Genomic DNA, 16962 nt, shown 5'->3' with positions numbered 1-16962 from the left:
CTTCCTTTCCAGGGTTCACTTGAAATTGATAGAAGCTGCTGTCCTTCATTCTTGACCACAGGATAAACGGGCTGAAATCTCTTTGCAGATAAATCACTGCTTCTGCTAAATAAAAGGTCCTCTGAAGACACAGTGTTCCAACAAACGTGCAGGGAGAATAATCACTATTAGACTATCCTTCCCTACTGCAATATTTTCACCCTTTCCTCTTGGTATTCAATTCTTAATGTTTGCTCTTGCAAGCATTATCACATGTATCACAAATATCTTACGTATTACCAGTTATTTCAATAAATGTAATTTATTTAAACAAAACAAGAATATTATGTTTCAAAGGATGTACTGACATCTTAAGGAACCCTGCCTCGCTCAGTGGTGGAAAAGAAATCACTTGCTTCACTTTGATCCAAATGTCAATTTTGTGGGAATATCTATTATTTAAGTTTTGAAAGGCCATCAGACAGAGGGAACAATGTAGTGCTGTATCTCCAGTCATCAGAGAAAGGAAAAAAAGAGAGGTATTTGTGCACATGGCAGTTTTTTGAAGTTTCTGTAATCTTCAAAGACACTCTACACTCTATTTCCTTTTCTATCGCTGACAAAATACATAATGTGCAATTATGTGGAAAGACTCAGTCTCTACATGATTGATACTTCCTTGCACCAAATCCATACAAATGTTTAAGGGAGTTATATCTCAATTCATACTAGAGGGTAGACCAAAGGAAGAGTTACATTTTCTTATGGAGAGAAGTACATTTTTATTTAATAGCTGTACACTGCACATTAAAAATGCAGTGACTGTCTATATAAATAGGCAAGTTATAACTCAATTATACACACAGAAATAATTATTTGAGATGATTAATATGTAGTATTCAGACAATTAGGTTACTTTAAAAATGCAGCATAAGGTGGTATGAGATTTTTCATCTATGAGAAGATAGCCCAAGTATCTTATTTAAAGTCAAGTTTCTATTTCCTGCTAAAAAAACCCCAACCATTATTGATATAAACTTCAAGCCATTCAATAAAAAAGCTCAGCTAGTGGTAAGCAAGCACTGATCGTACTTTAGCTGTTCATCTCTTGGATTTATTTCTGTGCAGTGGTTCTTAAACTACTGCTCCTGCCATCTTACTGTGAAGCACCACAACCTGAACAGCTGGAAGCACAGCCATCCCTGGAAGCACTGTGTACACCAGGACTATGCAAAAGGACTCCTGTGCTTCTGTGCAATTTAATATCTTAAATCTCTTGTACCTGTTGGGACAATCAAATTGCATTAATTGGTTATGCAGCTTTTAGGGCAACACTGATGCACCATTTACTCACTGCACTACACTGTCCTTCTGATACTTCTTGTAGGATTACTTCCACAGTCCAGAGATGCCAATTTGGGGAATGATTTTGCAATAGTAGCATCTGGCCCATTGGCACACTCATCTTTGAGCTGTGCCAGCTTGGCAGTTGCCTTAAGGTACATCAAATGGTCAGAAAGCAAAGATAGTTCACTATCCTGGACATCAGTTTTCCTCTGTCAGCAGCCTTCAGCTTTGTCCTCTCACTTCCTTCAAAGCATCTGCTATTTTGGCACCTGCTTTTCTTACACGCAAAGGTCAAAGCGTTGTACTTTTCTTCTCAGAATTGCAAGGAAAGCCTCTGATTTTGCTAAGCAAATGGATTTTGAAAATAATGTCTTTTGTATTTGAGAAGAAAAGGTAGGAAGAGAAAGGAAGTGGGAAGGAAACAAATTTCAGATAGTAACTTCTTTCATACATCCAACTGGAACTGCAGGTAAGTATTCAGTATCAGCAAGGGACACTATTCTGCTCTTGCACATTCACTCCCCTGGGAGCGGGCTGTGCACCTTGCCTTGCAGAATCAGACTCTTGGAGCTGAGTTTCTGAAATGTATTCTCAACAGTTTCACAAGTACCCTCAAGATACACTTTTACCCAGATTTGTTCCTTGATGAAAGCACTTTGATAAAGCAAAAATGGCATTACAGGCAGCCAGACACATCCTTATTAATAGACAGAGCTATCTAAACTTTAACCTGCCTCAAGACTGGCTCTTCAGTAGACACTACTGAAGTTTCCATCACATAACACAATGATCAGCTCCATCCTCCTTCTCATCATTATACACCTGACAGGTGGATTTCAGATAGATGCAATTTAGATCCAAGTAGGAAAGGGCACATATCTACTGGCCGCCTTCATTTCCGGTCTACTGTGCCAGCCACATTTCTGCTAGGGATGAGATTCCCTGGAGAAATCAGAAGCTTTATATCAATTCAACATTCTTCTTCTGTTGCCAACACTTTAAAAATAGGCTTATTTTACCCATATATATATATATATATATATATGTAATCTAGCTTAATGCTTTTGGTGCAATATATTCAACATACAACTCAAACACTAGTTTTTGAGTCCTTGCAGCTGAAGGTCATGAACAGTTTTCACTCACTCAGTAATAAAACACCTGAAAAATCAAACTAGAAAACAGGATTTTCCCCTCAGAATACTAAAACAAACCTTTTAATGCTATTTCTGACTAAAAAATTAAGTTCGGGTTTTTGTTAAGTTGCAATTTCTATAGAACACATTGTTTGTGAATATATACTCCCCTCTCCACCCCCTCTGAAAACTACATATTCATTAGAAATTGCATTATCTCTAAAACCAGAATGTCCCAATCTGATCTAGACTCAGATTTCTTCTGGAGCTCATATTTACATTTCTATTATACAGACTTTATTCAGCTACATCTTTAATTTAGGTAATTTAAGAAATTCAGTTCTCAGAGATATCTTTGTCCATTTTCAGGTCATCAAGTTGCAGAAATAACACAAAATCTGTAATAATCACAAAAAAAAAATATTTAAAATTTTCTACATAACTTCATGATCCCAAAGCACTTCAGACATGAATTAAACTTCACTAACCTCCAATAAACTATGAAGGAAAAAAGCATTATGTGCTGGAGCACACACTTTCTGAGCTTCAAGTTACATATTTCAGGCATCAGAAGGATAAAAAAAGGGTATAACTGCTTTGTACAACTGAAAATGAACAAAGGTGGAAGCAGTTATTTGTGTCTGAAGGAAAAGACAGTAGTGCAGAAACACAGCACAGAACTGTGCTCAGCTGCAGCAGCAGGTAAGACCAACCATAGGTTAGTACAGATCAGGGGTCAAACCTGACATTAAACCTGGGCTAACAAGTCCCGAGAGCATACAGCTATGCAGAAACACAACCTCCACACAGTTACCAGTTACTCTGAAATGTAGCACAGCATACCAAGACTTCTCTTGCTTGGGACAGGAGGTAGGTGTCCCCACACCTCTGCATTTTTAACTTCTCCTGAAAAAGTAACCATACCCTTCTACACCATTTTCTCTACCACCAAAAAAGTGTCTCAGCAAAGACAGCAGAAGGGGATACATGCCTTTCCCTCTCTATCTCATTCAGATTCAAGCATAATTGTTTGAAGAACAGATGTGGTTTGCCTTACACTAATACATCAAATCATGCACCTGCAGCTGAAGTTTAGGCTTGTGTTCACTGCACACACATTCAGTCATCTGAATGTGAAGGAGGGGAAGGAGGGATGGATCTATAGACAGGTCATGCCTAATACTACCTCAGGTCTTCCTTCGGTTCCTGCAAGTTGGAGCACTAAGAAGTTACTCATCTGCTTAAAAGTAAGTTTGTGTTCAACCACTTCATCCCAACTATTAGTAACAGGTTGGACAAGACCCTTTTATAGCTTCCCAGACATGAGCCAAGTTTTGAAAGTCGAGAAAAGCTGTGAAGACTAATCAGAATCTGGCCAAACTACCCCCATCCCAGCACACTGTGGGTGAGTATTTGCAGTAATGTGTGACCATCCATGGTATGAGTCTTTCTGCTTTCCTAGAATGAATAAACAGCATCATCTTGAAACAACAAAGAAAGTCTTCATCCCCACAACATGTAAGCACAGGCATCTCCTGTAAGGTAGTGGATTCCCTGCCTCCCCCACCCCTACTGGCTGCTCCTCAAAGCTGACATATTCCTTGCCACAAGAGACCCTTGGCAAGTGATTAACAGCATGCCAAACTTGCAGTCTTAGCTAACTAACACAATGGTTTGTTTGTGCATGTATAATCCTTTAGACACAAACCATTGACCAAATCTGGGACTAAGTCAGGACCCAGCTGCACCTAAACTCCCTCTGAGAAGGTGGTTAGAATGTAATGGGGTCTTTTCTGAACCTCACAACTCAACAGGAGAGTCTCCATGACAGCTTTTTCTGACCCATCCTCTATGCAGTAAATAATCAAGTGTACCGTGCCACAATCTTGTCTGTGACACTGTCACATTTACTATCAAACATGGTGAAATAGCTGGTTTATATCAATGAATGTGTTATTACTTCTCTCTGATGAGCGAGATGCATCACTCCATCCATGACATTTACAGATCCAAGGAATGATTTTGGTCTCAAATAAAAACCTTTGCCGGAAGAACTATTAATCCAAATTTTGATTCAGAAAAAACTGAAGAGTATCTGAAGAAAATAAACTTATTTTTGCCGTGGACCATACCAAAGTAACAATATGTTTATACCAGGTTTTAGTTGCGTTTTCAAAGTGATAAATGTTTCTGGCATTTCCACTTAAAACAATCAAACATATCATAAAACAGGAAAGACACCAATCCATAAAGCAATTGGTAATACTTAGTGTAGGTTCCAGGGCGGGTTCGGTCGGGACGGAGACGGATGGAGAGATCTCTATAAGCAGGTCTTGGGACACAGTCGGTTTATTGTAAAGGCGTGGGTATTGGGGCACTGCTCAGAGCTGCCTGACTCAGCTCTGAGCAGGCCCAAGAGAGTAAGCAGGTGAGAGAGAGAGAGAGGGTGTAAGAGCAAGAGTGGAAGTAAGAGTAGAAGTGGAAGAGAGGAATAGAGAATGAATAGAAGAGAGAATGGAAGTGAGAATGAATAGAAGTGTCTGAAGTCCTGGTTACAATACAATAAATCATCTTCTGTACTGAATATTCTAATTGTCACTAACCAATCTAATACAAGATACAAATCCTATAGCATTTACATACAGCCTATAAGAGTTCTTATATTACCATAAAGTGTTACATCTTAACTTCTAAAAACTACTCTTTGGACCCCTTCTGCTGAGCTAGTAGGGTCTGCTCTGACCCTTGGACCTGCCTGCAAGCAGAGGGTATTGTTCAATCAAGAGGGGATTATCTTCGGTGGCCATACCATTGTTTTCTAGTTGTTCAGTAACTAAGACCTGGTATTTCAAAAGTGGCTTTCATTTCGATGTTGCCTGTAGTTTTCATATTCCCAAAATCTTTTGTCAGGCAATCATATTTCCAAGGTTTTCCTGTTTCATCCTCCCCAACACTTAGTTCCTTTAAAGATAAATATAGCATTAAGAAAAGCACATCCTATTTCATCGAATCAGTCTTATGGAAAGGTAAACTTTAAAGAGCTGTGAAATCAAACTAATAGTCATTTATCAAAGAGGACTGGCCAACCTTTCCAGAAGGGCATTTTATTTCATACAGATCAGTAAAATCTTTGATAATGCAACTGTCATTCTTATTCAGAATTTGTTCTAAAAGATTCATTATGTGCCCAAGATTAACTTGAGTCTCACAGACTGTCTCAAACCTTTCCCTTTGAAGGAGCTAGAGGCATAAAATAACACAGTAAATGTCTGTTCAGACAGACAGCAATCATCTTTAACAATAACCATACTTCTCAGGAAGTGACTCGAGTACTTTTTACTGCTGCTATGATTTAAAGATCTTAATTAACATCAGCTCTATTTCCCAAAGGAAAACAGCTGCTCCTGTGACAAGGCATTTTTGGAGCACTCCACAAACTGAGAGCAGAACTGAACACTATCACGCACACCCATGGCAAAGCTTTTAAAAACCTTTATAGAAGAAAGGGAAAGGAAAAGGAAAAGGCACCTTTAATTAGATAAGACAGAAGGGTGAGGGGGGCAGTAAATGTTCCATACACTAGAATAGAGTTCCCAGATACACAAATCACTGCAAAGACTCCTTCACAGCCCTGGAAACACTAAGACTAAGCAACACAAATTCTTAACATTGCAAGCTTCTTTTCTGGATGCAATGTATTTTATTTATTCTTCATTAGAATTTAAATCGCAGAAGAAACAATCCTTAGTTCAGTATATACATAGATACAAACTAGAACAGATTGCATTTGCTGACCCTCTAGGGATTTGTATCTCCCAAAGAATGCTGCAAAAACCATAGCAAAAAAAAAAAAAAATCATTGAAAATTACTGTGCAATCTATATCACTATACTGTCAAAAAAAAGTTTAGACAAATAATCCTTAATGGCAAATTAAATGTAAGGAATAGATTTTAAAAAATAAATCTATTTTAAAGTTCTGGTGAGAAGTAGTAGTTAATTGCATAGAGTTCTAGTGCAAAGTTCCATAGTCAGATAAACACTGTCACCTAAAAGAAGACTTAAGAGACTGAATGTGTTGTTGCAGCTCACTGAAATACTGAAGCAAGTGATAAGACAAACAATCAGGTAAAATACTCATAGTTTTTAGAGACACTTACTTGAATGGTGTGAAAAGAAATGACAATGTGGTTTTCTTTTTCTGACTCATCTTAACCTGCATAAAAGAGCATTAAATCATTACATGCAAGTTGCAACAAGATTAAAAATTGTATCAGGAATTAAACTACAAAAAAATCACAGAAGATTTCTAAGACTTTGGAAAAGAAATGAAATAACAGTGTCAATATACTGTCCATGAAAGTGGGTGTTATACTCCAGTATGTGCAACTCCTCTGAGTTCCTGGAAACTCAGACCTGCTCTACAGTAAATAAAATAAACCATGCTCCAGCCACTGATTTTCTCAGGACTTATACAGTTTGCAGGATAAAAGGAAGATATGGCTAGAAGTGCTATCAGGCTTCAGTGCCGACCTCCCTCATTGAAACCAGCACCATTTATGCCAGACAAGAACAGTATACTGCAGCAAACACCACCAAAGCAATGCTGTTAAATCAGTTAACCTGCACACGGACAAAAACAGAAGGTTTTGATGCCATCAGAGACACTTTGTCCAAGGTCCTCCAAATCATCTTTAAGGCCTCCTGCAGCTGCCTGACTCAAGTCTGACTGTTGGCATAATGTGCAGCCAGGAACTTTCTAAGCACACTACTTGTAAAACCTGACAGGTGGAAGCAGCAACCTACACATTTCATCCTATCCATCCAAGGCAACATCATCTCCAGGGAGCACAAACTGTGGTCAGGTCAGTCCATCACAGGGAAAGTAAAAATCCACTTGGCACATCTAAGCCAGTGCACTACTTCTGCTTCAGCAGAGAAACACAAAGGAAATTCAGACAGGATCATTCAATACAATGCTAGAAAGAAGCCAACAACAACAACAAAGATAATCCAGCACTACAGAACAAGAATACAAGTAAGCTCAAAGGAAAGGAGAAGCAGAACTACTTCTTTTTAAAATAATCTCAAAGATACCAATTTAAGTGAAAAAGATCTGAGTGACATCCTTAATTCTTAAAGCAGAGGTCTTCCAACTGCAGAGGCGATATCAGTGTGCTTCAAACTTCATGTCCAACCCTACCAGTCACTTTCCCTGTCACATGCCAGCTTTTCCACTATATTTTTGAAAATGAGTCTGCTGCTGACACTGCCACCCTGGTATCCACACCTTTGTGAACCTGGCATTCACAAAGGGACAGAAGATGCCGAAGGTGCTGATCTCCTCATGTCATCTCATGCTGGTTCACTGTTTCACTATCATGACATGGATTTCCAGACAGGATAACAGTTCTTTCATGTCTCAGCTTCTGTCTGTGGAGGATGGTTTTCCCTCAGAGCATTTCTATGCCTTGCCAAAACTGGGATTTGGGGATTTTGGACAGTTTCTTACTCTACTGCATAGTGAAATAGAACCATTTTGTTTGGACCACTCGTGTTCTCATAATGTAATTTCCAATATTAAATGAATCAAGACAGAGAAGCCAGAGATGAACACTTGCAAAGCAAAACAACAGATATAACAGCATTAGCTAAAAGTTAATTAGGCCACTAATTTAATTTCTTTAATGCACAGGAGCCTATTACCTTTGTGATCTGTTTGTGTACTGATCCTGATTTAAAGCCTTGTCTCCCGGCCCCCATTGCAAAGGCATTATTTCCCTTCTCCAGCATTCAGATTCTACCTACATACTGCAAGTAGGTTTACATTAACACCAATAAACATCACCATTTTTGTTAAGAATCAAGAAAAAAGTCATTCATTCTCCTTACAAAAAAGCAACCAAACTTGTTTATTAAAGTCTTTCAAGCTTCTTCAGGTAAGTCTCACAGCTATTCAATTAAATGAATGTGCATTCAATTTTAATCCTTTCAATTTAGCACACTATGTATAGGATATGTCATATAATTATTTTACATATAGCAACAACTATTATTCAGGTAAGTTGGGGTTTTTTACCATATGTTTAATACCTTAAATTGTTCAAGAATCTGAACAGCGTTGGTGAACATGCTCTCTGCTTTGAAATGAGCACTACTGTTCAGATACTCCAAAGGCAGAGTTCCCTGAGGAAGAAAAATACACATAATAAGCAAAAAAAATTAAATGAAATAACAGGAATTTCTCTTAACTGAATTGCTGGCCAAATGAGCAGTAAGAATACTTCAAATTACTGCTGAAATAACTCATGTGACTCCTTTGAAAATACTCTTCTTACACAGCTTTGCAACATCACTGGGATTGTTTGTAATACTTCAGCTTCTACAGGAATGCAAAAAACATAAATAACAGAAGTTGTTATTAAACTACATACTATAAAATAATATAAACTCAACCACTAATCAGAAGCCATTTTTGAAATCCCTAGAAGTCTTCCACCCAAAGCCTTGCCTGGGCCTGACTCAGTCCAGTACTTGTGATAGGAAAGGGAGCAGTTCCCATGCCACCCGCTATGCACACAACCAGCAAGGAGTGCAGGACAAGGTGAGAGACATTGGGGCAGAGTCTCCAGAAGAAATACTTTGCAAAATATGCTGTAAATAGGTGTTTTATATGGGAAACCAGCAGCATGAAGGCAGACTAATGAAATGCTAATTGTCAATTGATATTTATGAGGCAACTTTTGGACTATGTAACAACACATGAGAGAAATTAGAAGAAAAAGCCATCTCACTATTCACTAAATTAGAGGCACAAGATAACATCTGAAGGAAGTACACTAGTTTAATCAAGAAATAATTGAACATTAAATTGCAGGAACTAGCTTGTTTACAAGCTTAGCTTTCACTATCAAAATCACGCTATTCAAACCATATTGCATTTTTACCATCCCTAAAAACAAAGTAACAAAAAACTTATATAGCTCAAGAGTATAAAGTTGCAGATTACAATAGGACCAGCTGCCTTTCCTATTGAAAGCCCTATACAACACATAAAAAGATTTAAGTCTGTACTCTAAACTAGAGACACACACATAAAATTAAAACTACGAGCAGTTTCCACACCTTATAGCACTTTCACAAATGTGTAATCTTTCCCCTCACACACCTCAAGTCTTGTCCCCAACACCTCTTCCTCTATGGCAAACAGATTTTTATAACATAGAAAAACATTTGTACTTCTTACCACAGAGTTCAGGGGGAAAGGCACACCGATAAGGGAAGCCATCAGTGGTGCTACATCAGCCTGTGCAAACAGAAGCATTCCCACGTTAACATAGTTTCAGCCTCTAGAGCTAATAAATTTAGCTTAATTTTAACATATCTGCATTTGCAAAAGGTAATTATGCAATACTGCCAAGTTATAACATAAAACTCTCCTTTATAGTTTTTTTGGTTTTTAGTTTCCAGTAGTCATGGCATGATTAGATTCAAAACGTGAAGTTCCACTGCTGATCAAGCTTCAAAAATACATTTAGTTTAAAAAGCAAATATAACCACCCCAGTATTTATTTGCAGGAATTCAGCACCTCCTTTACTGCACTCAGAGAGGCATATCACTTTTTATGACTATTTATATGACCAAAAGAACTAATTTCATATTTACAGTTTTAAGCAATATACTGGATATACTGCTCTTCACAACATTCCTTATCCCATGCTTCCACAGCGCTGATTACTCACCTTCTCCCCTTCAGAGGGAGTTTCTGCACTTTTTTTATGTCCAGTCAGCCCTTGGGAAAGGCCCTTCAATCTACACGAAGGCATTTCATGAAATAAGTTACCATTACCTTCTACTCATGATAATAAACACTGCCTCTTACCAGTTTTATATTTTCCTTCAATATAAAACTATGCACCAAAATTCTTTGTTTCTCCAGCATAAATCTGAAGAAACTACAATGAAACCACAGGCACTGCGCCAGCCTCAGATCTACCAGGCAGACTCCAAACCATTATTTGTAGAGAACAATACACTTGGAGTGTAATGGTAATTAGAAGTCTCATTTGCTATTTTTACCCATAGTCACACATGTACTACAGGACAAAAGCTCTGTCTTTGGGAACTCCATTATCCAGGACAAAGCAATACTCAAGACTCTTCTATACAGTCTCAAAACAACATTGCCATAACTTCTACCAACCTCGAGAGGAAAGCTAATCTCTAGTTTTGTACCAGGGCTTTGCTGAAAGCAGTTGATCCAGAACATTCACGATTTGAACCTTCTAGCATGACATTATTTCCCTTGTTTGAGTAGGTTTGGAGTCTGTTATTCATATATTGGGTTTTGTAGGATGATAGGAAGCAAAAACCACCATGGTTTAAAAAAGCTTGACTGATTACGGATCAAAGGATAAGGTGCTCACCTTCTTTTCTTCCTTTACAGTACTAATCATCTAAATTGCAAAATACTTGGGCCATAATCACAGATGAAGAAACCCCACAGTTTACCACGATAACAAGAAATGGTTTTGATTCAATGACAGAAGCTTGGGGGACCTGGTATATTGTACTGTGCTCTTCCTACAGCCATGTGGGATCACTTAAATGGGACAATAATGCATCTTCAGGAGAAGTTGTATGCAGCTGTCACATGTCAACAAGGAATTTAAACTTATCCTCATTATGTTATTATGGCTGCTGTTTCTAGGGAAATGGTACATTGGTATGATCATTCATTCAAATTAAGTGAATTACTTTAAATCACACAAAACACGTAATTTAAGGTGAAAATTTATGAACTATTAAATTAGGTACGTTTGATACCTGATTGACATCAATCCTCTTCAAGTTCTCCAGTTTCCATTCTGCAAGAAATAACAGAGCACCTGAATCTACACAGATTTGAAAGGAGTTATTCAGTTGACATTTAATATCTTATTGCAATTTTCTGCAAAGTGTTGGTACTAATGAAAATTATGATTTTACATTAGGATGCTAGCTCAAGAAAGGTTACAGATGGAATTCAACAGGCAGGAACAACAAAACGCATTCATTTCAGCTTACATTTTCTTTTATCCAGCAGGATAAATTGCTGCCTGCAATTGTGACCTAGATCAGTTCAAGAAAGGCCAAGGTTTTTATTTTTTTCAGCACAGTGATGTATTACCTCCTGTGCCAACTAAAAGAATCAAACTTGGGTTTAGGAGACTTATAGAATCTCTTCAATAGTTTGTAAAAAAGGCTAATCCAAGGTCCTAAATGCACTGGTACAGTGTGGTACAAACATTACACCCTAAAGCTTTGGCACATCATACAAAAAGCTGGTTGAAAATTATATTTTCCTGCTCTATGCTGGCCTCCAAGGAAATAAAGAGAAAATTGCTTGCTTTCTTTGGGGGTGGAGAGTTATTTAAAAACAGAGTTTAGCAAGGTTAGGTTTTTTCTTTCATATATTTGCAGTATTGCATACACCAAACTTATTTCCAGCAATTAGTTCATACCACTGCTAGCATGAGGGTCTGAGCACAGGTCCACTGTTATTTGGTCCCAGAAGCACCCTGAAGAGTCGATTTGTACTTTAACAGTAGCAAGACAGCTACAGGGAGCTCCCATGGCAACACAGGGGCAGTATTAGCAGCATTAATCATGAATTCTGCTAAACTCACACCAAAATGAACAAGTTTGCTTCCTTTTGCTTCCCAGAAAAGGAAATGGATTTATATTTCGAGAAACAGACTCTTACCCATATTTCTATTACATAAAGGAATTGCCTGTTTTCCTTTTAAGTACAATTTTCCAAAGAAAAACACTGGAAAACTGTGTATGCACACACAATGCACCTAAGGTAGGAAGAAACTAGGTCTGCTAGAGAAAACATCTTGATTTGTGAGAATTTTTTTCATCTCCACATGCCCTACTCAGATATTCCAAAATGCAGAGCTGAAGACATCTGCTTTGGACCAGGAGCCATAGGACACTAAGCCCAGGAACTCCTGAGGACTGGGACACACCTGCAGACTGGCCAGTCCGGGCTGTACTCCCAGGAGTGAGGTGCCTCGGCTTGGTATGTGCTGCCCTCATGATTCCAGCTCACTGTCTAGGTTTCCTGTAGTGTTCAGCAGTTTTCTGCCCACTTGATAGGGGGGGTTTTTTTGCCTTTATCCTGACCTGCTTTTACTGCAGCCTGCTGGGCTGTCAGATGCAAACAGTCCAGCAAAACAGCAGGGAAGTCCCAGTTCAAAAAGAGGCTGAGGATGAGGCTACATGAACCAAAGAAAATCTCACATAAAACCTCACCGAAGCAAAACCAGTGGAGGGTACACTGAGCTCCCTCAGCTATGGCAAAGCAGGCTGAGCCCTCTACAAAACAGGTTTGTGTATAGGTGTCATCAAGCACTCCGCGTTCTGATGCTGCAGGAGGCTGTGCCTTCACTCACAAACTCCTCTGGGCTTGCACCCCAGGGCCAACCATCAGCCCATGAGGAGCCAGAGAGCAGATCTGTATTCTCTTTCTGATGAAGGGTCAAACCAGTAGCCAAATGGGTAATAATACATGTTGCCCCCAGGACACAAGGCTGCCGTAACAAAATCTTTCCAAGAGGATTGCATGACCAGGCCTGAGGGAAAGCAGAGCACAGGTGAAGAAACCGATGAGAAGGCTGTCATCCCAGAGCAGACTCTGTGCCCTTCTGGCCATCCAAGGAGAACATTAATTTCTCTGTGACAAACTGGACAAGCGAAGTCCTGCCTGTTGGCATTGCCTTTGGAGGTATGAACCGTTGATGGCAATAATGAGAAGAAAGACAATTCACTGAGCTGCCTACAACCTGCTTGCACTGAACAGAGCATAAGAAGTTTGTCAGCATTAGAAACATTCTGTCAATATTTCCATAAACACTTAACTCAGAGAAGTTAAAAAGGATTGTCAGTAGATGAAAGAACTTGAACATTGGTGCATGTAACTAGAAATGTAAGCCTGACACCTGCATACATCAGTGACACAGCAGTCTTGAAAACGCCCTCTTCCCCTGCACACAGTCACAGCTGCACTTGTATGGAGCAGGAAGGACATATACAAAGAACATTTCAAGAGAACTCTTTTGAACAGCTTTTCTTTTATATGTTAACTTTATGAAAATATCTGGGATTGTAACAATGGAGTAGCTGAAATGTATTGACCTGTGCAAGTGCCAAGTTTCACTTCAATAATTTTCTCTTTACTTCTAAGCTATGTAACCTTCTAGAAGGTTAAACCTTCTGATGCGCCACCATAGAGAGAACAGTCACTTTTTAAGAAGATACTTATTACTCAAATAGAAATTCAAACTCCCAAGATACTCAGAGAGACTCAAATCTCCAAAAGAGATGATCCTTGGCAATTAAGAATCTGTAAAGTTAGTGTCTAAACAAAGCAACAATGTGCTTGACAGACACAAAGCAAGTCCAAAATGAACGGAGTAGTTTCTGATGTTTGCTTTGGTGTGCTCAGTTTTTTGTGTGGTTATTTGGTTTGCTGATTTTTTTTAACCATCAGAAGGAAAATATGAAGCAGGCACAGCAGGGTGCAGTCAAATGTCCTCCTTTAAGAAAATACACATTGCCTAACAGATGAGGGCAAAATAGCTTTCCTTATTGTGCACCTGGGAGTCAGCTCAATACTCATCTTTTTTGAAATCTCTCACAACATTTGCATCATGACTTGAAGTCAAATCCTGAGGTTTGTACTAAAGATGCTGAGAATCAAGGAAACTGACAGATGTAAAATTCAGCGATCACAGATCAACCCTTACACATCAAGTATCTTTAAAAGTCCAGCAGATCAGCCACCACAGACACCAAGATAATTTGTTTTATTCTGTTTTCCTGGTTTTTTTCTACAACTTATTTTCAATTTTATCACAGATGTCATAGTTTTATAGCAGCAGTTAGGCACAAAGAGTGAAATGTTGGCACTGTCTATATCTGAAAAGACCTAATCTGTTACCAAATACCTTCTTGAGAGCAGGGTGGAGTTAAAACCGTAGGGCTGAAGTAATTTTTGCCTGTTTTCTCTAATGTACCTTGACAAACAATCCAATAAAATAGAAAGTCATTACCTCATTGATCGTGAGCAACAACCCGAGACTCAAGATATCTTAAGAAACAGAGCAGGCTACAAGAATGGGGCACATGAAAGAGGAACAGTTTGAACAATTTAATTACTCATGATTCTCTAACCCCACTGACATTTCAGTAAGACAGTGTTTATTACATTATGTATGTGAAATAATAAAATTTTATTCTTTTTTTAAAAAGCTTACTCTTAAATAAATTACAAAAGGGAAAAACAACAGTGAAGAGTCAGAATTTTTCATTGAGAAAAGCTGTTTACATTTCCACAGCAGCTACAAGGATGCAAATGAGACAAGTGAGCCCCTGGAAAGCCTGCAGGGTTGTACTGTGAAGCTAGAAAGAAGTCTTTGAACTTGTGAACTTATCATGTTTCTGTACATATAGTTTTCCGCCTCTGGAAGTCTTCCTAAAAATTAAGTCTCCTCTGGAACTAAGTTTTAGAAGCATGAATAGCCTCCTGTCAACAAAGAGAGAAAGTTTTCAATTCTATGATTAGAAAAGAAAACTGACTGATGTGATCTGCCCAATTTTGCAGTAGCTTCCTTAGGCATACCCTACCACCTTTTCTTTACAAACCACACAAAGCAAATCATACTTACTAAAATGGAATAGAAGTTAGTGAAGATCAACAGGTGAGATAGTTAAAAACAGCTCAGTTTCCACCAGAATCTTTCACTTAAGCTTTATGTTTTACCTACCTTTCAAAAAATTGTCTTCAAAGAACTGGGATGTAACTTGCTGTGGATAATTTACCCCAGCACCCCAAACAATCAGTGGTGTTAAAGTTTCTGAGGGATGACCAGCTCCATGGGATCCTAAGACACACCAAACAAAAAAAAAAAAAAGTATGAACTTTAAGACGTGTTGTAAAAATAAACAAAACCTACATGCAATAAAAATATGCACACATGTACTAAGTCTTGTTACAGACATACCAAAAGCCTGTTACAGACAACCAATTCCAGCTTCCTTCATAGCTTATTTTTATGTCACTAACAATAAAGGCTAAATTCCACGTTTTAAGTTGGGAAATCAGTTAAGTCAAGACTGTAAAGATAGAACTTTAAATATTAAAACCCCAAATATTTAACATACAGAAACTAAAGCCATAATATTTTGAAAGCCTCAACGTATAGAAGAGTTACCTGCTCAAAACATGTGCATGTGTTTATCCTGAGCATCTCAGTGAAACCAGGAATGGCTAATTTCAGTAGAATTAGGCACATGTGAAAAAAATATACAGAACTGATCTCTGAATAACAATTAGACTTCCACTTCAAAACCAGGAAGCAATATGCATTGCAACTGTCATCCTTTCCACAGTGATAGAAGCTCATTTTTAAGGTTTTAAAGTCTAGTAGCACATTCCTTAAAAATTGATAAAACATTACTTTCTTCCCTAGGGAAATTGATTCCCTCCGGATTAACATATCGGCCACCAAAAGCAGGAAGGTTGAAAACTCTGACATCTCAGCAGCAGTTGTACCAAAGCAGGAGCTACACAAGCTTGAAAGAAATGATGGTCATTGAACCCAGTGGGTGAGGTACAAGAATAGTGAGATAACCCAGCCTCAAAGGGAAGGACTTTGTTATACAAGCCCTATGTGGGTCACTGCATGGTCTACAAGATTACACATCTTCCTTGTATTTGCATAGCCACATGCTCTTCCCTGTCTATAAATATACATTTTAATGAATACAAAGGACAGAGAAAGCACACTGTTGTACAGCCTCAAGGCTATTCCCAATTTCATACCCAGTTCTGTCCTTAAAACAATCACTGTGGCAGAGCTGAGGAGCCAACTTTGATTACTTTAAACAGCCCAAAGCTTAAGAACACACTGGTCTGGGAATTAGATTTCTGATGTTCCTGGGTGGGCACACTCTGGGTTCAGAACACAGCAACAACTGCTCTTCTTTGCAGAACTTGAGGAAAAAAGCTTAGGGAGAGAGCACTTCCTCCATCTTCCAGGGAGCAGGGATTATTTCTTATATCAGTTATATTCTTACTACTGCAGGAGGAAAGTGATATTTTGGTGAGTTTACATTTTAGCCAAGCCACCAGCTCCATCAGCATTTCACTGAGATTCTGCCTCTATGAATACTTTAAGGCAGATACAGCTGAGAGAGGCAGCTGTATCTACTCCCTCCCTGTTACACAAAACGAGGTTTCAGACTGATCTGAATAAAAAGAAGGGAAGAAAAATAATTATTTTCAGCTGGGTCAGTTCCAGGTCCACTCCCCAGCACCCTCCAAACAGAACTTTTCAGGGGAAAGGGCGAAAAAAGGTGCTGTTGTTTAGCTCTCTGTTCCATGGTCCAGCATACCACAGAGTAGTACTTGTGCCAGGATGGCAGCAGGAACAAGAGGCCAAGGTGAAGGTGG

The 16962-nt window shown here is 38.7% G+C and overlaps 1 protein-coding gene across 1 annotated transcript in view; it reads right to left on the bottom strand.

Moving 5' to 3' along the window:
* Positions 1–16962, bottom strand: part of PIGN (phosphatidylinositol glycan anchor biosynthesis class N) — a 109604-nt gene that overhangs the window by 59134 nt on the left and 33508 nt on the right. Inside the window, exons 8-12 of the mRNA XM_032117172.1 lie at positions 15275–15391; positions 11289–11329; positions 9708–9767; positions 8555–8647; positions 6622–6677 (exon numbers count right to left, since the gene is read on the bottom strand). Of these exons, the coding sequence (XP_031973063.1) occupies positions 6622–6677; positions 8555–8647; positions 9708–9767; positions 11289–11329; positions 15275–15391 (367 nt within the window). The remainder of the gene's footprint in view (positions 1–6621; positions 6678–8554; positions 8648–9707; positions 9768–11288; positions 11330–15274; positions 15392–16962) is intronic.

The sequence above is a fragment of the Corvus moneduloides genome, chromosome 1 (genome assembly GCF_009650955.1).
Source record: "Corvus moneduloides isolate bCorMon1 chromosome 1, bCorMon1.pri, whole genome shotgun sequence".
NCBI classification, from domain to species: domain Eukaryota; kingdom Metazoa; phylum Chordata; class Aves; order Passeriformes; family Corvidae; genus Corvus; species Corvus moneduloides.
This window is presented reverse-complemented; position numbering and strand designations above follow the sequence as displayed.